The sequence below is a fragment of the Piliocolobus tephrosceles genome, chromosome 12 (assembly GCF_002776525.5).
Source record: "Piliocolobus tephrosceles isolate RC106 chromosome 12, ASM277652v3, whole genome shotgun sequence".
Classification (NCBI taxonomy): Eukaryota; Metazoa; Chordata; class Mammalia; order Primates; family Cercopithecidae; genus Piliocolobus; species Piliocolobus tephrosceles.
The window spans coordinates 15231757-15258139 of NC_045445.1; the positions used below are offsets into that span (position 1 = coordinate 15231757).

General features: G+C 43.4%; 1 protein-coding gene across 2 annotated transcripts in view; it reads left to right on the forward strand.

The window, feature by feature from the left end:
- Positions 1 to 5203: 5203 nt before the first annotated feature.
- FGF13 (fibroblast growth factor 13) overlaps positions 5204 to 26383 on the forward strand; it is a 561456-nt gene continuing 540276 nt past the window's right edge. The window contains exons 1-2 of one of the 2 annotated variants that reach the window (XM_023202562.2): positions 5204 to 5337; positions 5981 to 6193. In XM_023202562.2, coding sequence (XP_023058330.1) covers positions 6145 to 6193 — 49 coding nt within the window. In that variant the 5' untranslated portion in view covers positions 5204 to 5337; positions 5981 to 6144. The remainder of the gene's footprint in view (positions 5338 to 5980; positions 6194 to 26383) is intronic. The other variant, XM_023202566.2, reaches the window with a different exon arrangement.

Sequence of the window (26383 nt, forward strand, 5' to 3'; positions counted from 1 at the left end):
CTGGTGTGGCAGCCTCAGTGTGGACAAACTTCATACATGGCAGCTGGCTTTTCCCAGAGCAAACATTCCAAAGAGGGCCAGGCAGAAGCTGCATGGCCTCTTCTCACCTAACCTAAAAGTAACAGAGTAGCCCTTCTACCATACTCTATGGGCTGAAGTAGTTACAAACCCAGTCAGTATCAAGAAGGGAGGACGTCGTGGCCACCTTTCAATGTCCCATTTTAAAACTGCCACGGTGGCCAAGAGTTGGGGAGTTGGAGATAATGTTTTCCAGCTCTTATGTTATAGAAATCCACCAACTCATCGGAGATCCCATAACAATGAACCTTAAATCATGATCTAGATAAACACTGCAGGGTTTGAATCAGAAACGAATGCCTTTCAGAGCTCTGGCGTTTGGATCTGAACATTCAAATTGTTGAGACTTAAGCGTAAAAATTAAAGTGGCTTCCAACTCCCAGATCTTGGACCAGTGGGCTTTTCTTTATCTCAAGCACCTTGGCTAGAAGTGTAGCTTTTGCCAGGCTGCCTCCTTTTGAACCAGCTTTCTGCTATGAAATGTTTTCACAAATGAAAAACGTGTTTGATCCAGTGAGAAGCAGTCTTATCACTAAAATATCTAATTTAGTGGTGCCTGATGACAATGTCTCTACACCCAGGTAGTCCAAAACTGCCAGCAAAAAAAACCCTAAGTGTATGTGTCCTCTGCCCTCCTGCTCACTCCAACTTTACCCTCTAGCACAGACAAGGGAACCATGTGGCCTCTTGCCCAGAAACATTGCTCAGAACTGCTGTAGGATGAGCAAACCTGGAATCCAGAGTCTGGTATCTTGAGGCATTTGTAGACTAGTAGGAAACTGACACTGAGATAATAGGGCCAAGGGGGTGAGCCTCTTAGGACCTTTTCCACTTCACTACCAAGTAGTAAAGCCTCTGTCCTGTATTCCAGAAAGCAACCCAGTCCTCTTTAGAGGCACGGCCATGCAACATTTTGTTTTAGAATATCGCTTTAATTCCAGGACTAATTCACTCTACTACACGGAATAACTCTGCACCCCATGCTCTACCGGGTCAATGGAATTTCGCTCATAAGAGCAGCAGAGACAGAATGGGACACATTTTACCAAAGCGACAAGGCACAGAGAGGTCTAGTGACCAGATAAGGGCAAATTGCTAAACTGAAAACTGAGGGTACTTCCACTACAATGGGATCGGGGAGATGGATCTGGGTGGGAAAGGGGAAGTATCATAAGCTAAGCCAGGTCTTCCTTGAGATGCTTCAAGACTGAATCCCTTTGGTGGCAGGAAAAGACCTTTGGACCATCCTCACACAGATGTCAGATCTTCCAGCTGACCATCCTGCATTACCAAGTAACTTGGGGGCTGGACACTGGAGCAGGCCTTTTTCCGAGTCAATTTCAACAACACTTTTTTCATATTAAATATCTCATGGGGCTTTGAAGAGAGAAAGTCCCCCATTCCTTTCACAGAACAAGCTGCCAGTGACCTCTTTAGCAGAATCTTCAGAAGCTTGGTTTAGATGAGAATGTTTGTCCCTGCACTTGAATATTCATAATCCTTGGTCTCTGACATGAACGTCCTTATGATGTCATTGATTTGTCTCTATATGGACACAAACCACCATATTGTTCTCGCATGAAGTATTTCCTTTATCTTCTGATATTTCTTTTCCAAGGTGGTTTACAGTGAAGAAAAACACTGTATTTTACCTGTTTGTGTTTATGGACAGATAGACTCCACTAATTTTCCGAAGCAGACATCTCAACTCACCTTGATCATATTAACTAACCTGGGTTTAGTCATAGATTGAAGATTAGTCTCCTTTAAGGAACAGAATGATATCTAGCTTCCAGCTGGAAGTTACCCTTGCTAGAGGTGTCATTGTTGATAGGGCTTAGAGAGGGATCTTATCTGTGGAGAGAACTTTCCTATAAATCTTAATGTGGCGGGAAAGCTGAGACACCTGGTGTCCACATCAATGCCATGCTTAATATCTTCAGAAACTGACCCTTTCCCCAAAATAAGGTATTGTTACTTAATGGGGGGATGTGGACAAAGTAAATGGTATGTACACAACAGAGGAGTATGTGTGTGTATGCTTTTGATTGAACGTGCTGAGCTAGGGAAGTTTTAAAAGATCTAGGAGTTTAGAATTCGCAGACAGGACCAGTGAAAATGTGCCTCCCACCTCTTTTTTTTTTTTTTTTTTTTCATGTTTGAAAAATGGTTATTTTTAATTTTTACAGGTATATAGTAGGCATATATATTATGGGGAACAAGAGATACTTTGCTGAAGGCATACAGTACTTAATCATGTCAGGAGCAGGGCGTGGTGGCTCACACCTGTAATACCAGTGCTTTGGGAGGCCGACATGGGTGGATCACCTGAGGTGAGGAGTTCAAGACCAGCCTGGCCAACGTAGTGAAACCCTATCTCTACTAAAAATACAAAATTAGCTGGGCGTGGTAGTGGGCTCCTGTAATCCCAGCTACTTGGGAGGCTGAGGCACGAGAATCGCTCGAACCTGGGAGGTAGAGGTTGAAGTGAGCTGAGATTGTGCCATTGCACTCCAGCCTGGGTGACAAGAGTGAAACTCCATCTCAAAAAAAAAAAAAAAAAATTACATCAAGGTAAATGGGGTATCCCTTATCTCAAGCATGTATTCATTATTTGTGTTATAAATAATCCAATTTTACTCTTTTAGTTATTTCAAAATATACAATAAATTATTGTTGCCTGTAGTCACCCTGTTGTGCTGTCAAATACTAGATCTTTTTTTTTTTATTATACTTTAAGTTCTAGGGTACATGTGCATAACGTGCAGGTTTCTTACATATGTATACATGTGCCATGTTGGTGTGCTGCACCCATCAACTCGTCAGCACCCATCAATTCATCATTTATATCAGGTATAACTCCCCAATGCAATCCCTCCCCCCTTCCCCCTCCCCATGATAGGCCCCAGTGTGTGATGTTCCCCTTCCCGAGTCCAAGTGAGCTCATTGTTCAGTTCCCACCTATGAGTGAGAACATGCGGTGTTTGGTTTTCTCTTCTTGTGATAGTTTGCTAAGAATGATGGTTTCCAGCTGCATCCATGTCCCTACAAAGGACGCAAACTCATCCTTTTTTATGGCTGCATAGTATTCCATGGTGTATATGTGCCACAGAAAATGTGCCTCCCACCTCTTTTTAAGAGGCTGATAGGAGTTTTGAGAGACCACGTGGTATAACAGATGAACACTGGTTTTAGAGACAGACCCACCGGGTATCCTAGCCTGCCGCCCATCTTTGTGATCCATGCTCCACCATGTACCAGCTGTGTGACCTCCTGGCAAGCTACTTTACCTCTCTGAGCTTCATTTTCCTCATTTGTGAAATGAAAATAACAACAGAACAAACATGTCCTTAGGGTTGTTGTGAAGATGGAATAAGATAATGATGTAAAGCATTTAGCATGCAGCTAAATTGATGATTACTGTTATTGGGTGAAAATTATTATGATTTTTAAATGTTTGACTTTTATTCTAGATATAGGAAGTACATGTGCAGGTTCATTACATGGGTATACTGCACAATGCTGAGATTTGGGGTAGGACTCCTCTTTCCCTCAACCTTTCCTCTAAACCCATCTAAACCTCCAACCCTTTTGAATTCGATCATTTGAAGAGAAATATTTTCCTTCCCAGACAACTGATATTAATTAATGGTCTAACTTTGGGTTGGATAATCACATTGTGTCATCAAGCTCCAGATTATTAGATATTATTTACAAGAAAAATGGGCCTGGAGTTCCTCTCAGACTGAGGATGGAGGCTGCAAATTGAGTTTAGAGGGTTGCCGACCTTTAGACCCGGACTGGGAGCAGGGGGAGCCCACACTCCTGGTCTTGAAAGCCACAGCAGGCTCTTGTAATTGAGTTACCGCCTGGGATTCAGTAAGACTAATCCATCTATATGATTTCTTCGCCTGGTTTAATGCCATTAACCAAACCGAATTAAGAAGGGGGTGGGGTTGAGTAGGATGAGGGAAAACGAATTTTCTGCATGGGAGTTGCTACCGCGCCTTCCTGGCCAGGCTGAAGTCTAAGGTCTGATTAATGGACGGTTCTGAGGACCAAGCCCTGCTAGTCACCACCCCAGTCCCTCAACAGAGCGCGAGGCTACCAGGGATTCACATGCACAAGAAAAGGCCATCGCAGAAAAGGTTTTCCAGGATGCCCCAGGGGCTATTTCCTGAATACTATCAATCACCTTCCTTCCCTAGTTCGTTCGTTTACTTCCCTTCCCTTCCCCCGCCTCCCTCCCTCCCTCCGTCCCTCCCTTCCTTCCTTCCTTTCTTTTTTCTTTCTTCTTTCTCTTTCTTTCTTTCTCTCTCTTTCTCTCTCTCTCTCTTCCTTTCCTTTCCTTTCTTTCTTTCCTTCCTTCCTTCCTTCTTCTTCTTTCTCTCTCTCTCTCTCTCTTTCTCTGGGTTTTGCCACAAGTATTCCTCAGGCAACGTTTCAATCCTACTTATTCCTCTTCAGCACTCGCCCCCAGTCCCACCTCACCCGTTTGCCTGGGATTGGCCATCTTGGGCGGTGGGCACTCTTTGCTTCCAGTTTACCAACAAGAGCGACCAGCCCTAGGAGGAGGGGCCTACTTGGGGGGGGGGGGGGGGGGGGGTGGCAGCCGCGGCGGTCAGTTTCACCCTCTGACCTAGTGACACCCAGATCCCAGAGGGCCCTTCTCTCCCCCATGAGAGCCCGACTGTCTCAACTTGAGCAGCACGCCAGAAGCGAAAAGTCGTCGACTCCCGGACTGAGATTCCACTGCTCGGTGCGAGCAGCTGCCAACAGGGGAGTCCCCAAAGTGTAGGTGGCGACCAGCACGGGCCTGGGAAAGCAGGCGCTAGGAGCAGAGGAGTTACAGGGGCCGGGGTCGGGGGAGCGCCCGGCTTCCATCTCCTTGGTCAACGGTGGGAGCCCGCTACAGCGGCACCCGCAGGCCCTCCCTGCCCCGGACGGGCCAGGGGACGCCCGGCAGACACGCTCGCCTGCACTACGCGGGGCTCGCCGGGGTTTTGCCAACCGGCGGCTGACGTCGGCGCGCCCCTGCCGAGCTCTTCTTTTACTACAGCGGGCAGGCGGCTTTGTGAGGCCCCGCCTTCACCAGCCCCCACCCTCCGCGTGCCCACACCTTGCCGTTTATATAGAATGCGCCGCGGTGTTGATTCGTGGCTCTCTAGGACCGGAGAGTTCTTTGGAAGGAGAGCGCGAGCGAGGGAGCGGGCGAGCTCCGAGGGGGTGTGGGTGTAGGGAGAGAGAGAAAGAGAGCAGGTAAGGGCCATCGTCTCCCACTCCTCCGCCGGCGAGCAACTCCGGCCCCCTTTTTGGCAAAATAATAGGAACCTGGAAATGGATGAAATAGAAAGAAAGGAAAGAGGCGACCCTCTCCTCCCAATTCCCCGCGGGCGAGAAGCTGCGCGACTCTGCGGTGTAACAGGCTCACACGTTGCTCATCACATGTTCAAACATTTCCCTTTCAGGGAGGCTTGTTATTTTTAAGTGAATATTTTTATCTTTGTTTTGATTTTTTTAAAAACCTTCCTCGGGGTTTTATTTTGATCGAGTTGGCGGCCCGCAGCGGATTGGGAGAGGCGGGGGAAAGCAGCCTGCCAGTGCGCGGGCAGCCCACCCAGGCAACTCCCAGCGAGCGGCCCGCGCGGAGCCCAGGGAGGCCGGCAGTGAAGCCGGGGAGTCCCGGCCGCTCCTCTCGGCCGCCCCGGGGGTTGCGAGCGTGGCTCTCCGCAGGCGGGCAGAAGCTGAGGGCGCGGGGAGCGGAGGAAGCGCCGCGCGGCTTTGTCTCTTCACTTCTTGAGCGCCGCGAGCCGCTCCTCCCGCGGCCGGCCGCTCCGGATCGCCGCGGCGGCGACGGCGGCTCCTCCTTCACCCCTCTCCTTTCCTCCCCACTCTCTCGTAGGCAGCGGCGGCGGCGGCAGCGGTGGGGAAAAGCGGATTCCGCCCCGAACCACACCGAGGGGAGCTCGTGGTCGAGACTTGCCGCCCTAAGCACTCTCCCAAGTCCGGCCCGCTCGGCGAGGACTTCCGTCTTCTGAGCGAACCTTGTCAAGCAAGCTGGGATCTATGAGTGGAAAGGTGACCAAGCCCAAAGAGGAGAAAGATGCTTCTAAGGGTAAGCCCGCCCGCCGAGTCCGCCCGCTTTCCTTTCCTTCGTTTCCCTCGCCCCCTCGCGTGCGCGCCGCCCTCCGGCGGCTCCCTGCCTCCTTCCCGGAGCTTAAGCTGCCCATGACCTCTGCGACCCCGGGAGAAAAGGAGGGGCAGAGGTCGCTGGGGGTGGATCTAGGTTTGCACCACTTTCCCTCCTTCCTCGCGGAATCGTCGACCCTTGAGTGCCTCCAGCCTCCTCCACTCCCGCTCTGGACGCACGGTGGTGGCGCTGCGGGCAGACGAAGCTGCTGCAGCCTGGAGCGCCGGGAACCGCTCTGTCTGCTGACAGTCGGCCGCCTGTCTGTATGAGTGCATGGGTGTGCGTGTGCGCGAGTGTGCATATGTGTGCTGCGCGCGTGCAACATGGTGACATACTCAGGAATCTGCCCTGCTCCCAGAACCCAAGCTTGAACCCACCTTCAGCCCCCTCTCCCCGCCCCCAATGCAAACAAAGAGCCTGGTGGAGACGCAGAGCCCCTCCCCCTCTCCTCCCCCCACCCCGTACACCCCCTAATCCCAAACTCCTTATCCACCCCACCCCTCGGGGAAGGCAGGAGTTTGCACCCTTCGACACGCCGCGTGCAAAAGTGAGCAATCCTGGTGCCCTGGCGCCGCCCGCGCTGCGCTTTGGCAGCACAGCCTCGCCAAACCCCAGGAGAACAAAGGCTGTTGTCCCCTTGCCACTAGTGCCCAGGGTGAGTGGGCCACCGCGGGAGGGGGCAGTCCTCTTCCTCTGCTTGCTGGGCTTCAGTCACCTCGCCCGGGGCACCCGACCCCTAGTCCCCCTGGAGTGCGCGCCTCTGCCCGGGGCCTCCCATCGGCGGGTTGGGGAGGCACAGCAAAGCGGTGCTCAGGCTGGGGAGAACTAAGGCAAAGGAAGAGGACGCCCCCCACCCCCTGGCGGCTCTAGCCGTTGCCTTTCTGAGGACCAGGATTAGCTCCAGAATGTAAACTGGAGACAGCGGCCTTGGAGACCGGGGCGCGGAGAGAGGCACAGAGAGGGAATGTGAACAGCAGTGGGGAACGGCAGGTGCCTTAGGTGCAAGTGTCCGGAATGGCCACGAAACGGACGCTGGAGTGGGCTGGATTAGCCCTGAGGGCCCCAAGCACACTGGACCGCAGCGACCCATGCTGAGTCCCCACTGCAGAAGTGAGGTTGCAGCGCGGGGAGTCCCAGGTTTTGTTCATGGGGGCCCCAATTTCTCCCTGATCCCTCAGGCCCCCTTCACTCCCACTCCTTTCTCTATTCCTTTTTCTCCTCTCCTCCTTCTCGCCTCTCCCCATCTCTCAAAGCTTTCTTTCCCGGGAGATTCTAGGGCAGCACCAGCCCTCCCCCGCGGAAAGTTGTCAAAGTCTTCAGCTCAAGGCCTTTCTCCTTGTTTCCAAATGGAGCCATTTCTTCCCCAACTAGGCGAAAGGGTGACGAAAGGTTCCGCGAGTTTGTGGAGGGGTTAGATCCGTTGTCACACGGGTCATTGTTGCCCCCGGTCTGGCTCAAGGCTAGCATTCAATCTCAAGTGAAAGAGTAACTTTGGAAAGTAGAACTACAGCTGTAGGTTTCCAGAGCTCCCCGAATTGTTGAGTCTCAAACAGGCATTTATATGATAAAGGAAAATGACTTCGGGGTCATTAAATCGTTTTGTTTTCCACTGAGGGCCCAGAGAAGTAAATGTAATTAAAGAATGTAGCACCAGATTGATCTAGGCACCTCATTCCCCTGTTGAATCTGGGAGTATTTCACGTTTGTTTCTGGAACTTTGGTTCCTGATTTCCATCAGGTGGTTACTTCAGGTTTATTTCAGGCTACCGTTGGGAGACCCTGAAACCAAATTCATTCAAAGAAAATGAGTTTCTGTTTTAGGAATATAATTTGCAGTTGTCCAGAATGGATTAATGCGTCTGGAAACAGGACAGGTTTCTGTAATTCAATAATACAAATTTGTACTAGACATGTGTCATAACATTTTCTTGTGTTGACTCACCACATTTGAAACCACATACCTCTGTAGGAATTGTGTAATTAGCACTTGAAATGATGGTTGTAATTAGAATAAATTAATTTTACAAGGCAACTTTTAAGAAAGGAGTTTACTTCCCCGAGAAGATGGGAAGCTTTTGGCTGCTAAGAGCAAGATTGCCATTTCAGCCTTTCTGTTCGTTGTTGAATTTAGAACATTTTCAGAACAGTAAATGTGTAGTAGCCATTAGTATTTTCTTCTTTCACGTATGTGAAAAGTCTTATGTGACTAAATTTTAAAGACTACTTTTTATATTAGAGATGAACGGTTCAAGGTCTATTTATCTTTTAGTCAATAGAGTTTATATATGTTGACCATATTTCTGAAGAGTTTTCCTTACTTACAAATTTCCTATATATAGGTCATCTTTAATTGTTTAAGCTGAAAAACTAATTGGCATATTCTTTGTAATATAGCAAGATATAGGATCAAGCATTTCATAGATACCTTGAATATACACATATTTAATTTTGAACAATGGTGTGACAGATGATTGGATGAAATCAAATAATTTAGTAACAGTTTGAATGAATTTCATAATCTGTTTTCACAGACTACTGCTCATTTAAATTCAGCCTCCCACCCCCATCGGTTAGGGCTCATACCCACAGTGTATCATAACTACATAGATTATTACAGAGTACAGTGTTTCCAGAGCTTTTACAGCACAGGTAGTAGGTTTCCAGTAAATTATTTTGTGCCGCTGAATGGAATATGGCCTTAAGAGTATATAAATTGCTGATTGTCTTTTTAAATGACATTTTCTTCAACTTACTGAGGTTAAGACCAGTGACGGACACTGATCTTTTTCATAACCTTTTCAAAAATGTAGCCAGACAAGATAGGCTGTTCTCTTTGGAAAGGGGGCGGGGACATTGATTCTGTTTGAAACTATTAAAAAGGCCTCTTGTGCAGCCAGTCGCCTTTTGTGTATTTATTTATGCTTTGTATAAACTTTAAAATTGGCAGATATGTATATAGTTTGAGTCACGCGGCTCTTGGACTGGAGGATCTGTTTCCATTTCAGGGAAGAAGAAAGCATAATATTTGTTTGTTCAAGCAGATATTCTCTTAGCTTTGACTCACTCTTCTCTACCTTGTCACATAAGATCTTTTCAGCAGTCTTCTGTTGGAAAAGCACTCAGTTAAGGCTGTTTCTGGTTTGTTGCAACAGTTTTCCTGTGGCATCGGAAATCTTGTAGGCTGCTATAGATAAAACCAAATCTTTTTTGGAATAAGTAAAAATGCTAGCTAATTCTCACTTTCAAAACTGTCTTTAGGTTTGTGGCTACATGTTTGGAGTTGGGTGTGTTTTTTTCAACAACCCTTTCCTTTGTGCTTAGCCTAACAGCCACGATATCCAGGCAAGTTTCAAGGCTCTGTGGGCTGTGGGTTCTCTTGGTGAGACAGCACTGTTGTCAGGCTGGGCTCATGCTGGCTGCTGGACAATGGAGGACAATTCCATGCATAGCCCAAGAAGCCAGCCACTTGTACAGCTGCTGTTGTAATGGATTATGGTGGCCCCATGCATTTACACCACAGTTGGTTTTTTGTTCATTTCCTGGCCATTTCCAATAGTCTTTCTACCCTATCCTACTTAAGAAGGACAGGGCATTGTGGTCATGCAGCCAGCAGATATCTAGGCTTGAGTCCTAAATTCCTTCCAAAAGATCATCTTGATCATTGTGGTTTACTGTAATAGGTTTCGTCAAGTGTCTTTCTCAGACTTGGACTAGGCAAAAGCAGATGTTTAGAGGCATTTTACCGGCAAGAAATGATGCGGTTGGTGACCTCTTATTAAAAAGTAACAATGATCATCTGTCTATTACTGATGTAGGGACTTGTTTTTTCACTCTGACATCATGGTCCCATGGTTTTACATACAGTGTCATAAGCCACACGGTCTCTTCTGTGCTGAAGGGGGTAGATCATAGCCTTGCTGGGGAGGTGTGACCAGGGAGATCTCTAATCAGAAATATTGGTCTGTTCTTGGGGATAGGTGGAAAAGATGAGTCCACATTATACCCACGTCCTCTTCATAGTTATTTGTAGCAGCGTGTAGCTTCTTTATTGACAAAGGCTAAAGCTAGAAGGGGGAGCAAGTTGGGGCATGGGTGAGGGGTATTGAATCTTCTTTCTACCTTAGTACTGCTTCCTCTAAGCCTCTTTTCAGCACAGTTCAAATAATTTAAGGGGGTTAGTATGTGTCCTAGGTCTGGAGATGTGGGTGAGGTTGGAGTGCGAATGGATGTTGAATTGGGGCCTGGGTAAGAAGCAGAGGGTGAGCTGTGGGGTGAAGGAAGGAGTTGAGGTCTGTGCCCACAGCAGGGAGATTTTATGGGTGGCTTTGAGGACAGGGTCAGGACTGGGGAGAGAATTGGAATCAGGGAGAGAATTGGAATCAGAATTGGATAAGCCAGAGGGCTGACTTGTCAGGCGGTGAGTTAGGAGATGAAACTGTTAGCGTTCCAGGTCTCTTTGCAGCTGTGCTGTTTTATGTCCAAATCAACTTCTTATTCTGGGAATTACAATCAACATAGAACAACCAGAATGTGTTGCAGTTCTTCAAATATATCCAATAAAAAGGCTTTCTAGTGTGTCTGCTTCAGTATGACTTATATTTTTGGAGTTGAGAAATTTGAAAAGAATGGACAATAATTGTCAAGATGAAGCAATTGAAGGAGGGGGGGGAAACCATATGCATTAAAGTAGAGTGGATGAAGGGGATCCTACATGTCTATTACCTTGCTCAGCCTTACATTATCTTTGAAATGTGAAGACTAGCCGCATATTGTAGTTTTAGCAATTAGTACAGGACACAAATGTCTGCATAACTAATTTTCTGCAGTCACTGATGTTTGTTTCTCTATCAAGAAGACACATCGTCACCATGATTTATCAGCACAGGCTGAAGAGTGGATTTCAGGCTCATTGTCCTGTGCAATGTGGGTCATCTTAGTTAGTCTTCATCAACTTGAAATATAGGTTATCTATTTGTAATACACCAGCTCTACAAACTTAGTTGAATCTTATTTCTGACATTTTTTAACATGGCATTTTATCACTTTTTTGAATGTCATATACTGATGAAACATTTCCTAAGAGTGTGGGTTTCCAGGTAAATGCATTAATTTCCTAAAGAAAGTGAAACGATATATAGTAGTCATTCTGACCACCACTCCAGGCCAGAGATCCGATTTCTCCTTGAATTGGATGGCCAGTGTTTTCCTTTAAAGCAGTCTTTTCCAGAGCATTAATTCTGAAAATGGGGAGGGGGGTTATTAGAAAAGAAATAAATTATTGATTCCTAGGGCACAATGGACATATGAAGGACTATTTTATTAAGGGATCTGAGTTGTAATAAATATTAAGTCTAAATTACAACGACTGTTTATTGTGATTACTGTAAAGCAGTTCTCATGGCTATTCTTGCCTCTGCCCTTTGAAATTACTTTTAGCATCGATTTTCAAATGGAAATAGTACTAGTGTCACTGGCTAATGATCGTCCCCACAGGCAAAGGCTTCTGCTGGTGTAGGGTTGTGGTTGACATTCTAGGGAGTACAATAGGGCTGTGTCCAGAGCTAAGCTGCTTACTTGGCCTGCCTGCAGAGACATCAGATTTGGTCTGGACAATCGCTCTTTGGCCAAAAGGAATCCCTAGTTGTACATGTCTGTCCTTTTATTGTGGTTCCTGTAAGTAGGGCTGGGAAGAAAGAAAATAATCTTTGGTGAAAGGCAGGCCTAGTCAAAGGCCAAATTAGAAAAGAAAAACACTAAAATTCAATTTCCTTTTTTTGTAATTGACGTTTACCTGCAGTAACATGTACAGATCTTAAGTGTGCATCTCAATGATTTTTGATAAATATTTACACCCGTAAAATCAACACCAAAGTCAAGATACAGAGCATTCTTATCACCCCAGAAAGTTCTCTCATGCCCCTTTCTAGTCATTCCCCCTACCTAAAGACAGCTCTTATTTTATTCTTTTTTTTCTTTTTTTTTTTTGAGATAGGGTCTCAGTCTGTCACCCAGACTGGAGTACAGTGACACGATCTCCGCTCACTGCAACCTCCGCCTCCTGGGTTCAAGTGATTCTCCCGCCCCAGCCTTCCGAGTAGCTGGGATTACAGGCGCACACCACCACCGCCTCGCCAATTTTTTGTATTTTTAGTAGAGACGGGGTTTCACCATGTTGACCAGGCTGGTCTTGAACTCCTGACCTCAAATGATCCACCCGCTTCGGCCTCCCAAAGTGCTGGGATTATAGGTGTGAGCCACTGCGCCTGGCCTCCTATTTTTATTTCTATCATCATCTATTAGTTTTGCCTGTATGCACTCTTTGGCCACCTCCCCATGCAACACTCTTCATCCCCTATTGATAACCCTTCTTGTCTTGTCCTCTGGTTTACTTGGAAGACTCCCACCCTGCCCCACACTGGGGCATTCAATAGAATCTTGGACACGGTTAGTATTCTAGGATTGGTTGTTGAATGACCTGGGAAAGCTAGGGAATTCCTTTAAGCAGAGGTATGTTTTATTCATCCTTTAATAGCAAATAACAATAATGAACATTGCTATCTTTATAGTAGCAGCCTCTAAATTACTGAGCAGTTACTATTTACTAGGCAAACATTATTTTTACATATATCTAATTTAATCCTGACAGCCAAATGAAGTGCAGTAGCTCTTAGTACATACAGACTTTAGAGATGAGAAAATTGAAGTTCATGGAGATCATGTAGCTTATATGAAGTCACACCGCTAGTGGTTTGCAAATTACTAGCACAGTGCTTGGCCTTGTAGTAATCAATAAATGATGAATGCATGTGCCATGCACCTGTGGAAACTCATTGGTCCTATGCCCTGCTCACTTCCTGTTTTGTTGTCATATCAGAAGGCACTGTGATACAGAAAGACTTTTTCAGAGCCTCCTGGTGGCTTAATCTGATAAATACCTAGTGAGATTTACGTTTTATCTAAAGATTGCCTGGGGTAGAGCTTTCATGCAAAGAATTCAATAGTTAATGGTTGACTTTCTAACACCTAGCTATGTTGGAGAAATACTTTTGACTGGTGTCCTAAAAATAATAGTATTTTCTGAGCACTGACTATAGGCCAGGGAGTTGACATGAAGCATCTCATGAATTCCTCAAAATAATGTATGGACATTCAATGTATGGAGAATGAATATCCATACTATTCTTCCAACGTGACAGATGAAGAAACTGAGACACTGAGGACATCCTTAAGTCACTCAGTTAAAAAGACGGTGAAGTGAGGATTTGAGCCAGATTTGATTGACTCCAAATCTACCTCCTAACCACTAACCACTATATCACACTCCCTTCCTAGGCAGCACAGCTGAGTCTTTCTAATGCAGGTTTTCACAAAGACAAAATTACTTTCATTCACCAAATTGGACATAATTAGGAGGAGTGTGCCTATACTAAATGCATGGTTGCTCCAGGGCTGTGGTCTTTGTTCAGTTAAACAAATGTCTGAACACTGTTTGAGTGACTTTTCTGTATCAGGCGCTGTGCTGGGGTGCCCTTTCTTTCTTCTCCGGCCTGGCACATTCTGACTTCACTTTCCGATGTGCATCTCACTTCACTTGGCCATTCTCTTGAACCACTGCTACAGGACATTGGCTAGGTGACTGTGGCTTTCATTGGCCAGGTGACTTTGGCTTTCATATTGGTTTAAAAACAATGGTACTTTCTTCCACAACTGCATCTGGGACCTTGTTTCACCTGCGTCTTCAAGATTATACATCCTCTTAATTCACTGTTGAGTGAAAACTCCACTTGTTTATCTTAGTTTTCATTACATGGTATATGCTTTCAGTCTGTCTCCCATCAGAATCATATGTCTCATTTCCCTTCTCTTTGTCTCTCAACCCTACCCCGTTCTTCCTCCGTCTCTCCTTCTTTCCCTCCCTCCTTTTCTTGTTAACAGATGTCAGTGGTTTTTATTAACCAAATGGGGCTCCTCAGGGTGTGCTGAGCCCATTGAAAGATTTTCATTTCTGGATTTTTTCCTTTGATAGCTATATTAATCGTGGTGAAAGAAATCCACCCCCCACAACAAAGTGTAGCTCCATAGAAGAGCTTTTTCACTACTTATGTAACTCATTTTAAATGGAAAAATAAAAAAGTGCAAGCTTTATTTTGTATATTATTTATGCTGCCTTCAGTTAGATAATATTTCCAAAAATATATCTTGTTAACAGAGACACAACGCCTTGAACGAGCATATTAATTATAGTTCTTGAAGTTGGGAATCATGTAGTGTTTATCTGTATTGTAGAACCGTTGCTTAACGGCAGTCATTAACAGTGATGGGTCTATTGCATGGCTATAGGTAAATGAATAACAAACATGAAACCCAGTTCTCAAAACTTGCTCCAAATAATGTAGGTAGCATTTGTTACTGTTCTCGAGTTGCGGGTTAGTAAATAGCTAGAGTTCTTAAAATATTTATCTAGCTCTTAAAAGTAGAAGTAAACAACCTAAAGAAGGCAGGCTGAGTGCAGTTCTTGAATATGCCCGTAGATATTTTCAGAATCTTCTTTCAATGGTGACTTTGAAAGTATGGAGAATTGACCTGCTTATTTTGCCTTTGATTCTCTGCGTGTATGCTTGCCTCTCCCCTTGGGGGGTTTATTGAACATTAAGGCTTCCAAGAGCTCTTGAATTTGTGAGTGATTTTCGGAGCTCTGGGAACAATGTGAGCCATTCTCTTGGAAACAGGACAAGGTGCTCCTAGATGCTCTCATTCCGGGGAACATTTGTTTTTCGGCTAGCTGGGAACCCGACGATCGCGCTGAAAGGTCTGGTCAACCAGCCTCCCTCAGTTCCTGTGTATCTGGCAGGCGGGTTTATTACAAACCTTAGTGTGCTCATTAGCCTCGTGATGTGGCAGCTGCCTAAAAAAGAAACACGGAAAAGTTGTGTCACCGAAGGTGAAACTTGGCAAAGAGATGCCCGGCGCCGGCTCCGGGCATGACAAAGCGCCTTCCTGGCGGCGGCAGCGGCGGTGGGCAGTGGGGGTTTCTGTTTGGTTGCCCTCGATACCCACGACCCAGTCGAATCACGGGGAGGCGTCGCAAAGGGAACCGCGGGTCCGGGCCAAGGCTCCGTGGCAGGCGGTGCGGGCGGCTGCAGTCCGGGGGAAGATACTGCGCGCTCCGGTGCAGCCCCCGGCCTCGCAGTCTAGACCGCTGGCACGTTGCAGCCTGTGGGGAAGCAGCGTTAAGATGGTGGCCGTCAGAGCAGCGCCGGTGGTGGCCGGGCGGGGCTCAGGGAGGCGCGCCCTCCTCCCCCACCGACACCTATCAAGGCTTTTTTGCTCTCCGTACCCCTGACCCACCCGCTAGACACCTCAAAGGCAGGCATAGAAGGCCAAGAGCCTTGAAGTCAGAGCTTGACCAACCCCAGAGCTTTGCTTTCTGTCTTCTTGTTAATGCTAATTTGACTTTAGCTGCTCAAAAACCGAAGATGCATCTTGAGCAGGACGCTCACAGGCAGTTTTGAATTTATTTGTGTGTTTTTATATTGCTTATGTTTTATTACCTTGATTTTTTTCAGATTACAAAATAATGCATGTTTACCGGAGACAATTTGGAACATCATAAAAGCATAGAGAAGAAAATACCACTCAGGTTCCACTACCAAGTTAACTTTTTGAGGCTTTTCTTCTAGTCCTTTTTCTCTGCATATTATGATACATAGACATGGCTAATTATCTTTAAGTGTGTATGTGGGATCAGGCACATACACGATGACTTCCTTTTTTCCCCTCAACGTGTTAGAATGTTATTTTATGTCATTAAATAATTTGCACCATCATTTTCAGTGTGTTTACTAGGTGTGGACTTAGAGGTGACGAAGGAGAGATGGTGATTTGTGCCTGGGGTGTGAACATTTTTCTTGCACCTCCTTGAGATCCTTCTCACTGGACACCACAAGCGTGATTAGTATTTTGTAAAAGTACATATGTGAATATGTGCCCATATGGGGCTATGTATATGTATGTATAAATCTGTAAATACCAAATTAAATACACATAGACAACTATGCACATATGTAAATAGATACACAACAAATACGCTAAGAATAAATCTTGAAAGAATATACACCAAAAGGAATCTCTGGGTAGTTGGCTTATAGAAATTTATAGTGTTTAGTCATATTTTCTATTTTTATCTACAGTGGAAATACATAATTATATTAATGATATAATAATAAAAGTAATATTAATGAAATATTACTTAGTGATTGTCTTCAAACTGAGATTTTTGCTCCCCCATTCCTTGATCTAGCATGGACCACTTATTACTTTTATATTATATGATGCTTCAAGTCCAAGCTAAATCTCCATCCTCCATGAAGCCTTTCTTTCACCCTCCCAGCAGGCACTGCTTACTTCCTGTACAGGGCTTCTATATCACCCATCTGGTAATCTCCATGGGCTACTTTGGGGATATCTCATGGTTAACTTCTCATCTGCTTATGTCTTATCTCTCTGAATAGACTGGAATGTCTTCAAGGATCCTTTTCACGAAACAAGTGCTCACTAAATGTGTTACTTAATGACAGTGCTTATCATCCATCCTAGGTTTCTGTAAATGCTCCTTTACTTTTGAAACTCTGTACCAAAAGCCCTTAGACTGACAGCAATAATCCTGCTGGATTTAATTTTGCTAATTTAATTTAGGATACGATTGCTACTTCATAATGTGCTATTTATGTAGAATTTGGTCAATGATGATACTGATAATATTATTGAAATAGTAGTGATTTTCATATGGATTTTTCAAGTTAGAGGATTCTCGATAGAGGGTTTCTTGGTGATAGAAATAAATCTGCAGATTCACACATGCATTGGACAGTCATATCGCAACTTAAGTGATTTCAGTTATTTTAATGCATGTGTAAATTAATTCATCTGTTAATTTACTCGATAAATATGTATTGAACCTTCTATGTGCCATCGGCTTCCTTAGACACTGAGAATACAGCAGTGAGCAGAACAGATAACTATCTCTGCCTTCATGGATAATACAAGCATATTTTGCAAGTTTCCTTAGGGAAACAGACTTTCAGTGCATGAAGCACTCTATTCCATATGATCTGGTGCCCATCATAGCTATCAGACTCTGGCCAAGCCAAATTACTAATGAGTCAAGCTGGATGAAGTCATACATGGGTTGCTTAGCTGTGGTTCCTGGACCAGCTTGGGCATCAGCATCACCTCTAACCACATATACCCCCGACCATGGGAATTTGATTCAGTATATCTGGGCGTGAGCCTTAGAAAGTCACGTTTTTTATTAAGCTCCTGAAGTGGTTCTGATGCACAACTGGTTTAGGGACCTTCTGCCTAAAGAACTCCCTGTAGGGTTTGTTTGTTTGTTTTTTCTAAATTAAACACAACAAAACAAAAACCCTCCCTCCGACCTACTGAATTAGAACTTTAGGAAAAGAGCTGGTAATCTGACTTGTAAGCAGGTGTTCTGGTGATGCTTATCATCAGGCTAGTTGGGGAAACGTTGTCCTAGAGGCAATCACAGGGTCCTCTTAGAAATTATGTATAAATGTCAATTTTTCTGGTGAGCAGGCTCCATTGTTTGAACAGATTCTCAAAGGAGTCAACCACTCCAAAACTGTTACATGAGGTTGAGCCCCGAAGTCTAGGACCAGCATCGTTGTCAACCGTATGTTTTGAGTTCTCAGTGTCTTCATGGGTTGAATTAAGTAACCTTAAAGATCTAACCAGCCCTACTCATCTTCCACGTATAAATGTTCTGCTTGGAAGCCTTCTTTCTCCCTTTTTGCTCCTTTTTTCTATCTTATTGCCAGTCTTGCCTCAATTGTTTCCCTGGATGGTCTCCCTTTAGGAGAAAGTAAGGAAGCAGGAGAATTTCAAAGCCTTGGCTCTCGCAGAGAGGGTGGGGCTGGGAGGGAGCTTTGGGCATGCCATTTAGAGATGGCAATCCTAGCACAGCTGTTAGAATAGCAGAGGTCAGTGTCCAAATATTTTGACCCTTATGATAGCTTGAACTTCAGTGGATTTTAAACTGGTGGGATAAGGGGGTGGGAGTGGGACTTCCAAGACATTTCTCTGCCAGTCTAGAACAGGATGACACAGGGCGGACAAAGTCATTCCCCTTTTCCTTGGACATAATTTTTCTGCCTGCATCTGGCAGCAGGTGGTGATGGGAGGTGGAAGCAGGAGTGTGAGTGTTGGGCTGGGCCTAGGTGCACCCCCACCCCTTGTCATCCTTGAGGCACCAAGCAGTGTCTCTGTAATTGGTTCATGACCAATCAAGTGCATTGACCTATTACTGCTAGTTACTTTGAGTTATAAATGGTTTTTATTTCCTCTGTGGGATTGGGGGTTCAGGCTGTATAAGATGACCTGATTTGTATCACAAGAGCCTTTGGGACTTTGACAGATTTCACCGTTTAAAACATACCGAGCTTCCTCCCTCCACCCCACTGGACATAAAAGCAACCTTTGAATTTATGGCACAAAGAGCATGTCTTTAAAGGGCAGCATGCAGAAAAAGGGAGGAAAAGGAAGTAAGGCAGTTCATCTTCTTTTCTGAGGCCATTGTCTCTGAACAAGTGACAAAACTGAATACCTTGAAAAATCTTGTATTGATTTTTAGTGCAGAGGCATCGCCCCAGGATCTGAAAATCCTGGTAGAAGATAATAAACTTATTTCCCTGCCTTTGAGCTAGAGATGAGTTGCTTATTTTACATGGCTGGAAGAAATGAGAGTAGTTGCTCTGCTGAGAGTGAGATTTGGTCCAGAGTGCATCTCTCTTGACCACATTGTATATAGGGGAGGCTCAATTGATAAAGACTATATATACAAATCTAACTCAAATGCCAAATGTGGAGGTAGTTACAGTATTAAAAGAGTTATTGTTTTATGAAAAGTTTTTCTTTCTTTTTTTTTTTTTTTTTTTTTGAGACGGAGTCTGGCTGTGTCGCCCAGGCTGGAGTGCAGTGGCTGGATCTCCGCTCACTGCAAGCTCCGCCTCCCGGGTTTAGGCCATTCTCCTGCCTCAGCCTCCCGAGTAGCTGGGACTACAGGCGCCCGCCACCTCGCCCGGCTAGTTTTTTGTATTTTTTAGTAGAGACGGGGTTTCACCGGGTTAGCCAGGATGATCTGGATCTCCTGACCTTGTGATCCGCCCGTCCCGGCCTCCCAAAGTGCTGGGATTACAGGCTTGAGCCACCGCGCCCAGGCAAAGTTTTTCTTTTAATAGTATCATCTTTAGTGTGCTTGCATGTTTCTTTGGGCACGAAGGATTAAAAAGAAAGAAGTAAAAACCAAGCCTAGAGGCCTCGTGTTGAGGCATTTGTTTCCTTCTATTCTCATTAGAAACTGTTGCTTAGAGTGGCTCTCTTGCTTCTCAGATTATTATCTTTTTTATTTTAATGATTGTAAATATATTTACTGTGGCAAAATACACAACATCAAACTGACCATTTTATGGTCAATTCTATGGTATCCAGTTCTATGGTATTAAGTATATTCACATTGTTCTGCAGCCTTAATCACCATGCTCCACAGATCCTTAATCATAGGCTATGATGGCTGGAAGGGACCTTCATCATCATTTGGTCTAACCTTCCTACTACAGAGTAGAAGAATTAGGCCCACGGAAAGGCAATGACTTGCCCAAGGTCATAGAAGAAGTTAGTGGCAGGGGCCTAGCCCAGTACATTTCCACATTGACATAGTAACAGATTCAGGCAGGTGGCCTCTGTTACTCTACTGATAGCAGAATCAAGGATTGACATAAATGTTTAGGGTATTTTTCTTTTTTTTTCTTTCTCTCTCTCTTTTTTTTTTTTTTTTTTTTTTTTTATCAAGCAAGCAACCAATTGTTATGGTTTAGAGCCAGAAGGTCCTTCAGACACTATCTAGTTCAATTTCCTTATTTAAAATATTGGCTGTATTTGTGATTTCTAAATCCAAGTTGAACGACAAAAAGATGCTAACATTCTTATTTCTAAAATACATGACAATTCTTCCCCAGCCTTCCTTTCACTGACTCCATGACATTCTTTGGCTGAAACCAGGTCCTTTGTGGGTGGCTGTTATTAATAAGCTTTCCTTGGGATGTTTACAGTAACTACTGTGACCTAAATAAGTTTGCCTGTATTGTTTTCCCCACAAAGGCAAGAACAGGTTTTAAAAGTATGCTCATCCTTCTCATCACAATGTATTTATTCATGACTAAAAGAACTGAAGTATTGAATTTTCTCACATTTGGGGCCTTTGTGTACCCCAATCATGTTTTCTTGGAGTAGAGCCTCAGGACAATACACCATGTAGCATTATAGTGTGATCCCTCTTGAAAAATTTACTTTTACTTTTAATTGTGGTAAAATACACATAACATAAAATTTACCATCTTAACCATTTTTATGTGTGCAGATCAGTAGTGTTAAGTATTTAACTGAAGTATATAATCTGAAACCTGGTTGTGCAACCAGTGAAGATCAAAGTTTTCACTTTTATCTCACAAAAGTGAAACCGTGTATACATTAAGCAATTCCCCATTTCCCCGTTACCCCAGTCCCTTGCAACCACCATTCTGCATTGTTTCTATGGGTTTGACTACTTTAGATACCTTATGTAAGTGGAACTATAGTTATTTGTCATTTTGTGACTGGCTTATTTCATTTAGCATTGCTATGAAGAGACACCTGAGATTGGGTAATTTATAAGGAAAAGATGAGCCTTGAGGCTCATCCATGTTGTAGTGTGTGTGGGCATTTCTTTCCTTTTTCCAGCTGAATAATATTACATTGTATGTATAGACCACATTTGGCTTATCCATTCATCCATGGAGGGACACTTGGGTTGCTTTCATCTTCTGACTCTTGTGAATAATGCTGTTATGAACTTGGGTGTAGATCTTTTTTTAATTGATGGGATAAATTGTTTTGAAATACTCAATTTGTTTTCTCAATCTTTAGTCTAAGATTATTAAAATAACATGGTGAATAAAATAAAGGAAGAATGCAAATTTTTAGGGTACTGGAGAATTGAGGCATCAATCCAAATGACTTTCAAGTTTAAGAACCATGAGTAGAGTAAATAGGACTTTTTTAGGTCCTCTTGGGTCTATTATGTTACTTTTTTATAGTGATTTTGTGTGTGTGGAAATAATGAACTTCTTCTGCGATAGCCTCTGTGCTCCTTCATCCTTACATTTTTGCCCTTTACCATTGATTTCCATTCCCCTTTGTATGTGTCTCCCACTATACTGTAAACTTGTTGAGTGCAGGGATCAAGTTATTAATTTCTGAATAGTACTTAGGACAAAGCCTGGCTCATAAGGCAAATGCAATAAATGTTTGAATAGAAATATGGAAAAATTTAACTTAACAGTTAGTCTTAGAAGAATTCAACATTTTTATTTGTTTTTATCTGCTTCTTTTATATTTGAAACATAGCTCATGTTTAGGAGCACAAATTAGTTTTAAATATGAAGCAATCACGTTTTTTTGTTTTTAACTCTTTTTGGGGGGTAGGAGAAACGTTTGTTGAATACTTGGCATCAAATAGAGGAAATATCCAGGCCTTGACTTTAGTTTTGATTTGAGTAAGTCCCTCTGATATTTCCACTGTGAATTCTGCCTCCTCCCTGCCACCTCTGAAGAGGTGTGTGTGGCTTTGAGTTGTGTAGCTAGTGCTGTGAGTGCTGTTTTTGTGTCAGGGCACAGATTTCCCACTCCATGTATTGGCTCCTAAGCTTTGTTTTCATGCCCCCTACATTCTCCTGAACCGTCTCCAACATCTTTATAATGTTCCAGAAATAGAAATCTCCCAAAGTGGATTGTGGCTTGTAATAAAGGCCTTCAATCTTTAATATATTGTTTCCCACTGGTGGGCAGAAAGCCTGCAGATATATTTATTTTCAGGTGGTAGACAATACTTTAGAGACACATGCCTAAGAGTCTGGACTCCATTCATTCAAAGAGCATCAAGCGTTATGGCAAGCCCAGGCACTGGTGAAACACTGATGGGGAAGAGTCTCTGTTCTTGCTCTTACAGAGCTGATAGTGGGAGAAATAAAAAGGAAGCAGTGCCTTGACTGGGAAACAGAGAACTAGGGAAGCTCACAGGAGAGGGAGCTGACATAGTTGGGTGGTGGTAGCAAATGCGATCATTAACTTGACACCTCAAGGATGAGTAAGAATTTGTCAGTTGATGAGGAGGAATAAGAGTGTCCTGGGAAGTGGTAACAGCACATGTAGAAGCTAGGAGATGAACAAGAACATGGCTTACTTAGAGAACGGAAGGAAGTACATTATTCCTAGAGTAGTGAGTCACCTTAGTTACACGGATAGTCCTGGCATATGCTGAATTATGCCACTCTCATTTCAGTGGACAGTCCCACTGATTCCAGTTTTTAAGCAGAAATATTGAAAATGCAATTTTTCTATGCATTAACAAAGAGGTTCCCTGGTAGGAAGAAATATATGAAAGACAAGTAGGCTCAATAGTAACTTAATGCACTTGATGAAATGCTGATTGTGAACAAAACTTCAGGATACTATCATTATAAATGAATGAAACCCATTAGATTTTAAGTAGACCTTTTTTTTTTTTTTTTTGCTGCTAAGATTAGAGGTTTCAGGGTTTTGTCAATGTGGACTCCATGATCAGAAATCCATAAATGTGTCTGCAGCCATGACTTTTTTATTAGTAACAAGAAAGAGGGATAACTTCTTAACTATTCAAAATATACATTATTTAGCAGTAAGACACAACCAGTCCAGAAAGCAGCTTAATCAACTTTATTCACATGAAAGTACATAGTTTTATGGCTATTATTAGTAGGCTATGAATTTTTATGAAGTCAAAAAGAACATTGATATTTAACAGATAATGCCATTCCTGACAGTGTAGAGTGTAGTCAGGCAGAACACAACTCATTTCTGACTTCCAACTGTATCACTCATGTTGACTTTTCTGCTTTGTCTCCAGCAGTTGCATGAAAGTAAATGTACTATCACGGATACTTCCCAGATATTGCCACACAGAAATTTCAGGATAGTTCCATTCATACCATTTATTCATTCAAGGAACATGTACTGAGTGCTGGCTCTCTGTCAAGCTTGATTGTAGGTGTTGGAAAAATGTGACCAAGCTACAGATTGTCCCTGCCCTTGCAGGGCTCACAGTGTAGTGGGGAAGACAGACAAGCAAATAGTCAATTGGGACAAATACAGTGTGACCAGTGCTGTAATAGCAGATCCCCTGGAAACTGTGCAAGCTCAGAGGAGGGCAGCTAACACAGCCTTGAAGGGCCAGGGAATGCTCTCTGAGGAGAGAGATCAGCTGGGATCAGAAAAGTGAAATAGGACCTAGCCTGGCAAAGAGGAGGGCAAAGAGAATTTCAAGCAGAGAGAACAGCTCATTTGAAGACAAAGAAGTGAGAAGAATGGCAGGAAGGAAGGGGGGGGGGGGAGAGAGAGAGAGAGAGAGAGAGGTATTACATATGTAAGTGTAAAAGGGAATAACTGCACGACATGCATTATGGCTAGAGAGGCATGAGGTGTACCTGAATAGGTAGGCAGGGGCTGGCACACCAAGGCATTGAGGTGTACTTTTGTGTATGAGGATGAAGAGTTTGGATTTCATTTCAAATGCATTGGAAAGCCTTTGGGGACTTCCATGATGGGAAGCCCTGTGATCTGATTTACATTTTTAAAAACCCTGTCTGGCTAGGAAGGCAGTGAGAAAGCTGATGCAGTGATCCAGGCTGAGACTTGGTAGAGTGAGAATGAAGATGGACAATGTCTAAAGATTTGAGAGCACTATCCAGGAATTGGGGTAGACTGGGTTTTGTGCAAATAATAACGTGAGTGGTACAATGATACCTCATTTACTTAAGCGGGAGACAGGAGTCATGAATGACGACTCCTATGTTTCTGGGATTCAGTCCCATCTCTAGCACTTGAGCAGTATCACTTCTTCTCTGTATCTCCTTTTTTTCATCTCTTACATTTTCCCGCTGTGATTGCAGACTGATTTTCAATGGTGATTCATAATGATCCTAATATCCTTTACTTCTAAGGTACATAGCAGACCATTTATCAATATTGCCCAAATAAATGAACTGGCATTATGCAGGTACATTCTTATGCAGGTATACTTCCTGGTTAGGTGCAGATTAGCCTATTTAGTCTTTCTTATTTGTAGCTTATTACTGGGAATAATCTAAAGTGGAAATCAAACCATAGAATGTGTGTGATATAATGGTGCCCTGTACCGGACTGGGACTTAAGAACTCACATTGCTGTTATCTTGCCTTTATTTAGTGCAACAGAAAATCACTTACATGCTTTTATATCAGTATTCCCATTTGTAAAACGTCTATGATAATGCCAGATCCTGACTTTAGTTTTAGGGGTGATATTATTAACAAGATAATAGCTTTTAAGCATAATCATTTAGTGTTTATAATAGACCTTTCCGCTAAGAACTTCCTGGTGTTTGTCACTGGAGGTGGTGTAAGGCAGAGGACAGAAGCCCCTAAAGAGCTTTTTCAGAGAATGTAGGTCCTGACTGTACCCCACGCCAACTTCAGTGGGGGCACATGGGTGGACATGCACAGTGGACTACCACTGTTTTGGACCTTCCCCGCTCTGCATAGTCTTGTAGCAATATGGTCTTCTCATGTTTCAGAACATCAAATGTAAAAGCCAAAACTACAACTGGTAAGAACTCACTTACCAGTAAAGGGGAAATGTATAGGAATTGGAACTAATATTGACAAAAGTTAGATTATAAGATAAACATTTCAAAGGCACAGAGATTTGCAATAATTGCATCAGGGTATAGGTGTTTTCTGAATAGTAGAACCAAAAGGCAGTATTATATAGTGGATTAAAAGAGACACTTACTATGCTCAGGTATACAAAGTAACATGAACTTCTAGCTAGTAGAATTTTATGGATTTCGTGATTTGCCATAATGAAGAAATAAAAATATTTTAAAATTTTCTTACTATTTTTGAAAGCAGTTATTGTGAGTGTGGTTGGCAAGTATTACTACGTACTCAGCATACCCCTTTCTCATGGATACCTAAACGAATTCTGCATTGTTAGGTCTGATTTAATGAGTTTTGTTGCAGTGCAAAACAAACTTAATACAAGTACTTTCCAGGTCTGGTTTCATCTGTATGTGAACTAGAACTAAATCGTTTACATGTGAAGCTGAAATAATGAGAGTCCTCCCAATAAAGTGTCCTGGAGTGTGCATTTGAGTGTTTTCTCTAAAGAAGAAGACAACCATGTTAAGTCAGAAATGCATCAGCAAAAGAAGGAATGAAAAAGATTGTTCATTCTGAAATAACACTTATGGCTTGTATGGGAAAATTTTATTTCAAATTTGAAAATAAAGATTTTTCATTTAACATCAATTCAACAAATATTTATTGAATACCTACTATGTGCCAGGCAGTGTTCTAGATATAAGTGATATAGCAATGAATAAAACAAAGATCTCTGCCCTCCTTGGCTTACATTCATGTGTGTGTGTGTGTGCATGTGTGTGTGTAGGGACAGACAATAAGCAATATATATAGGTAAAAAAGATAGGTTATCTGCTGACAAGTGCTATGGAGGAAAATAAATCTGGGAATGTGTGTGTATGGTGGTGGTGGTGGTAAACGGCTGTAGTTTTGAGTATGATGATTAGGTATGGACTTACTGAGAAGATGATATTTGAGTAAAATTCTGAGAGAAAGCCATGCAGGTATCTTGGGCAAGAGGGTTACCAACTTTTGCATGTTGCCTGGGTAAAATAAAAGTGCACAAGAATAAAAAATGTATTACCCACAAGTCAGGCAGTTAGAGGTGTTTTTTATTCAACAAGGGTAAAGCCCCTTTCTGCATTCCTGTGTAAATTCTGCAAGGCAGAATTTCAAATGTAGTCTCCGGTTATTTGAATTTTAAAAGTTCATGAACAGCTTTTTTTTTTTTTTTTTTTATTATACTTTAAGTTCTAGGGTACATATGCATAACGTGCAGGTTTGTTACATATGTATATATGTGCCATGTTGGTGTGCTGCACCCATCAACTCGTCAGCACCCATC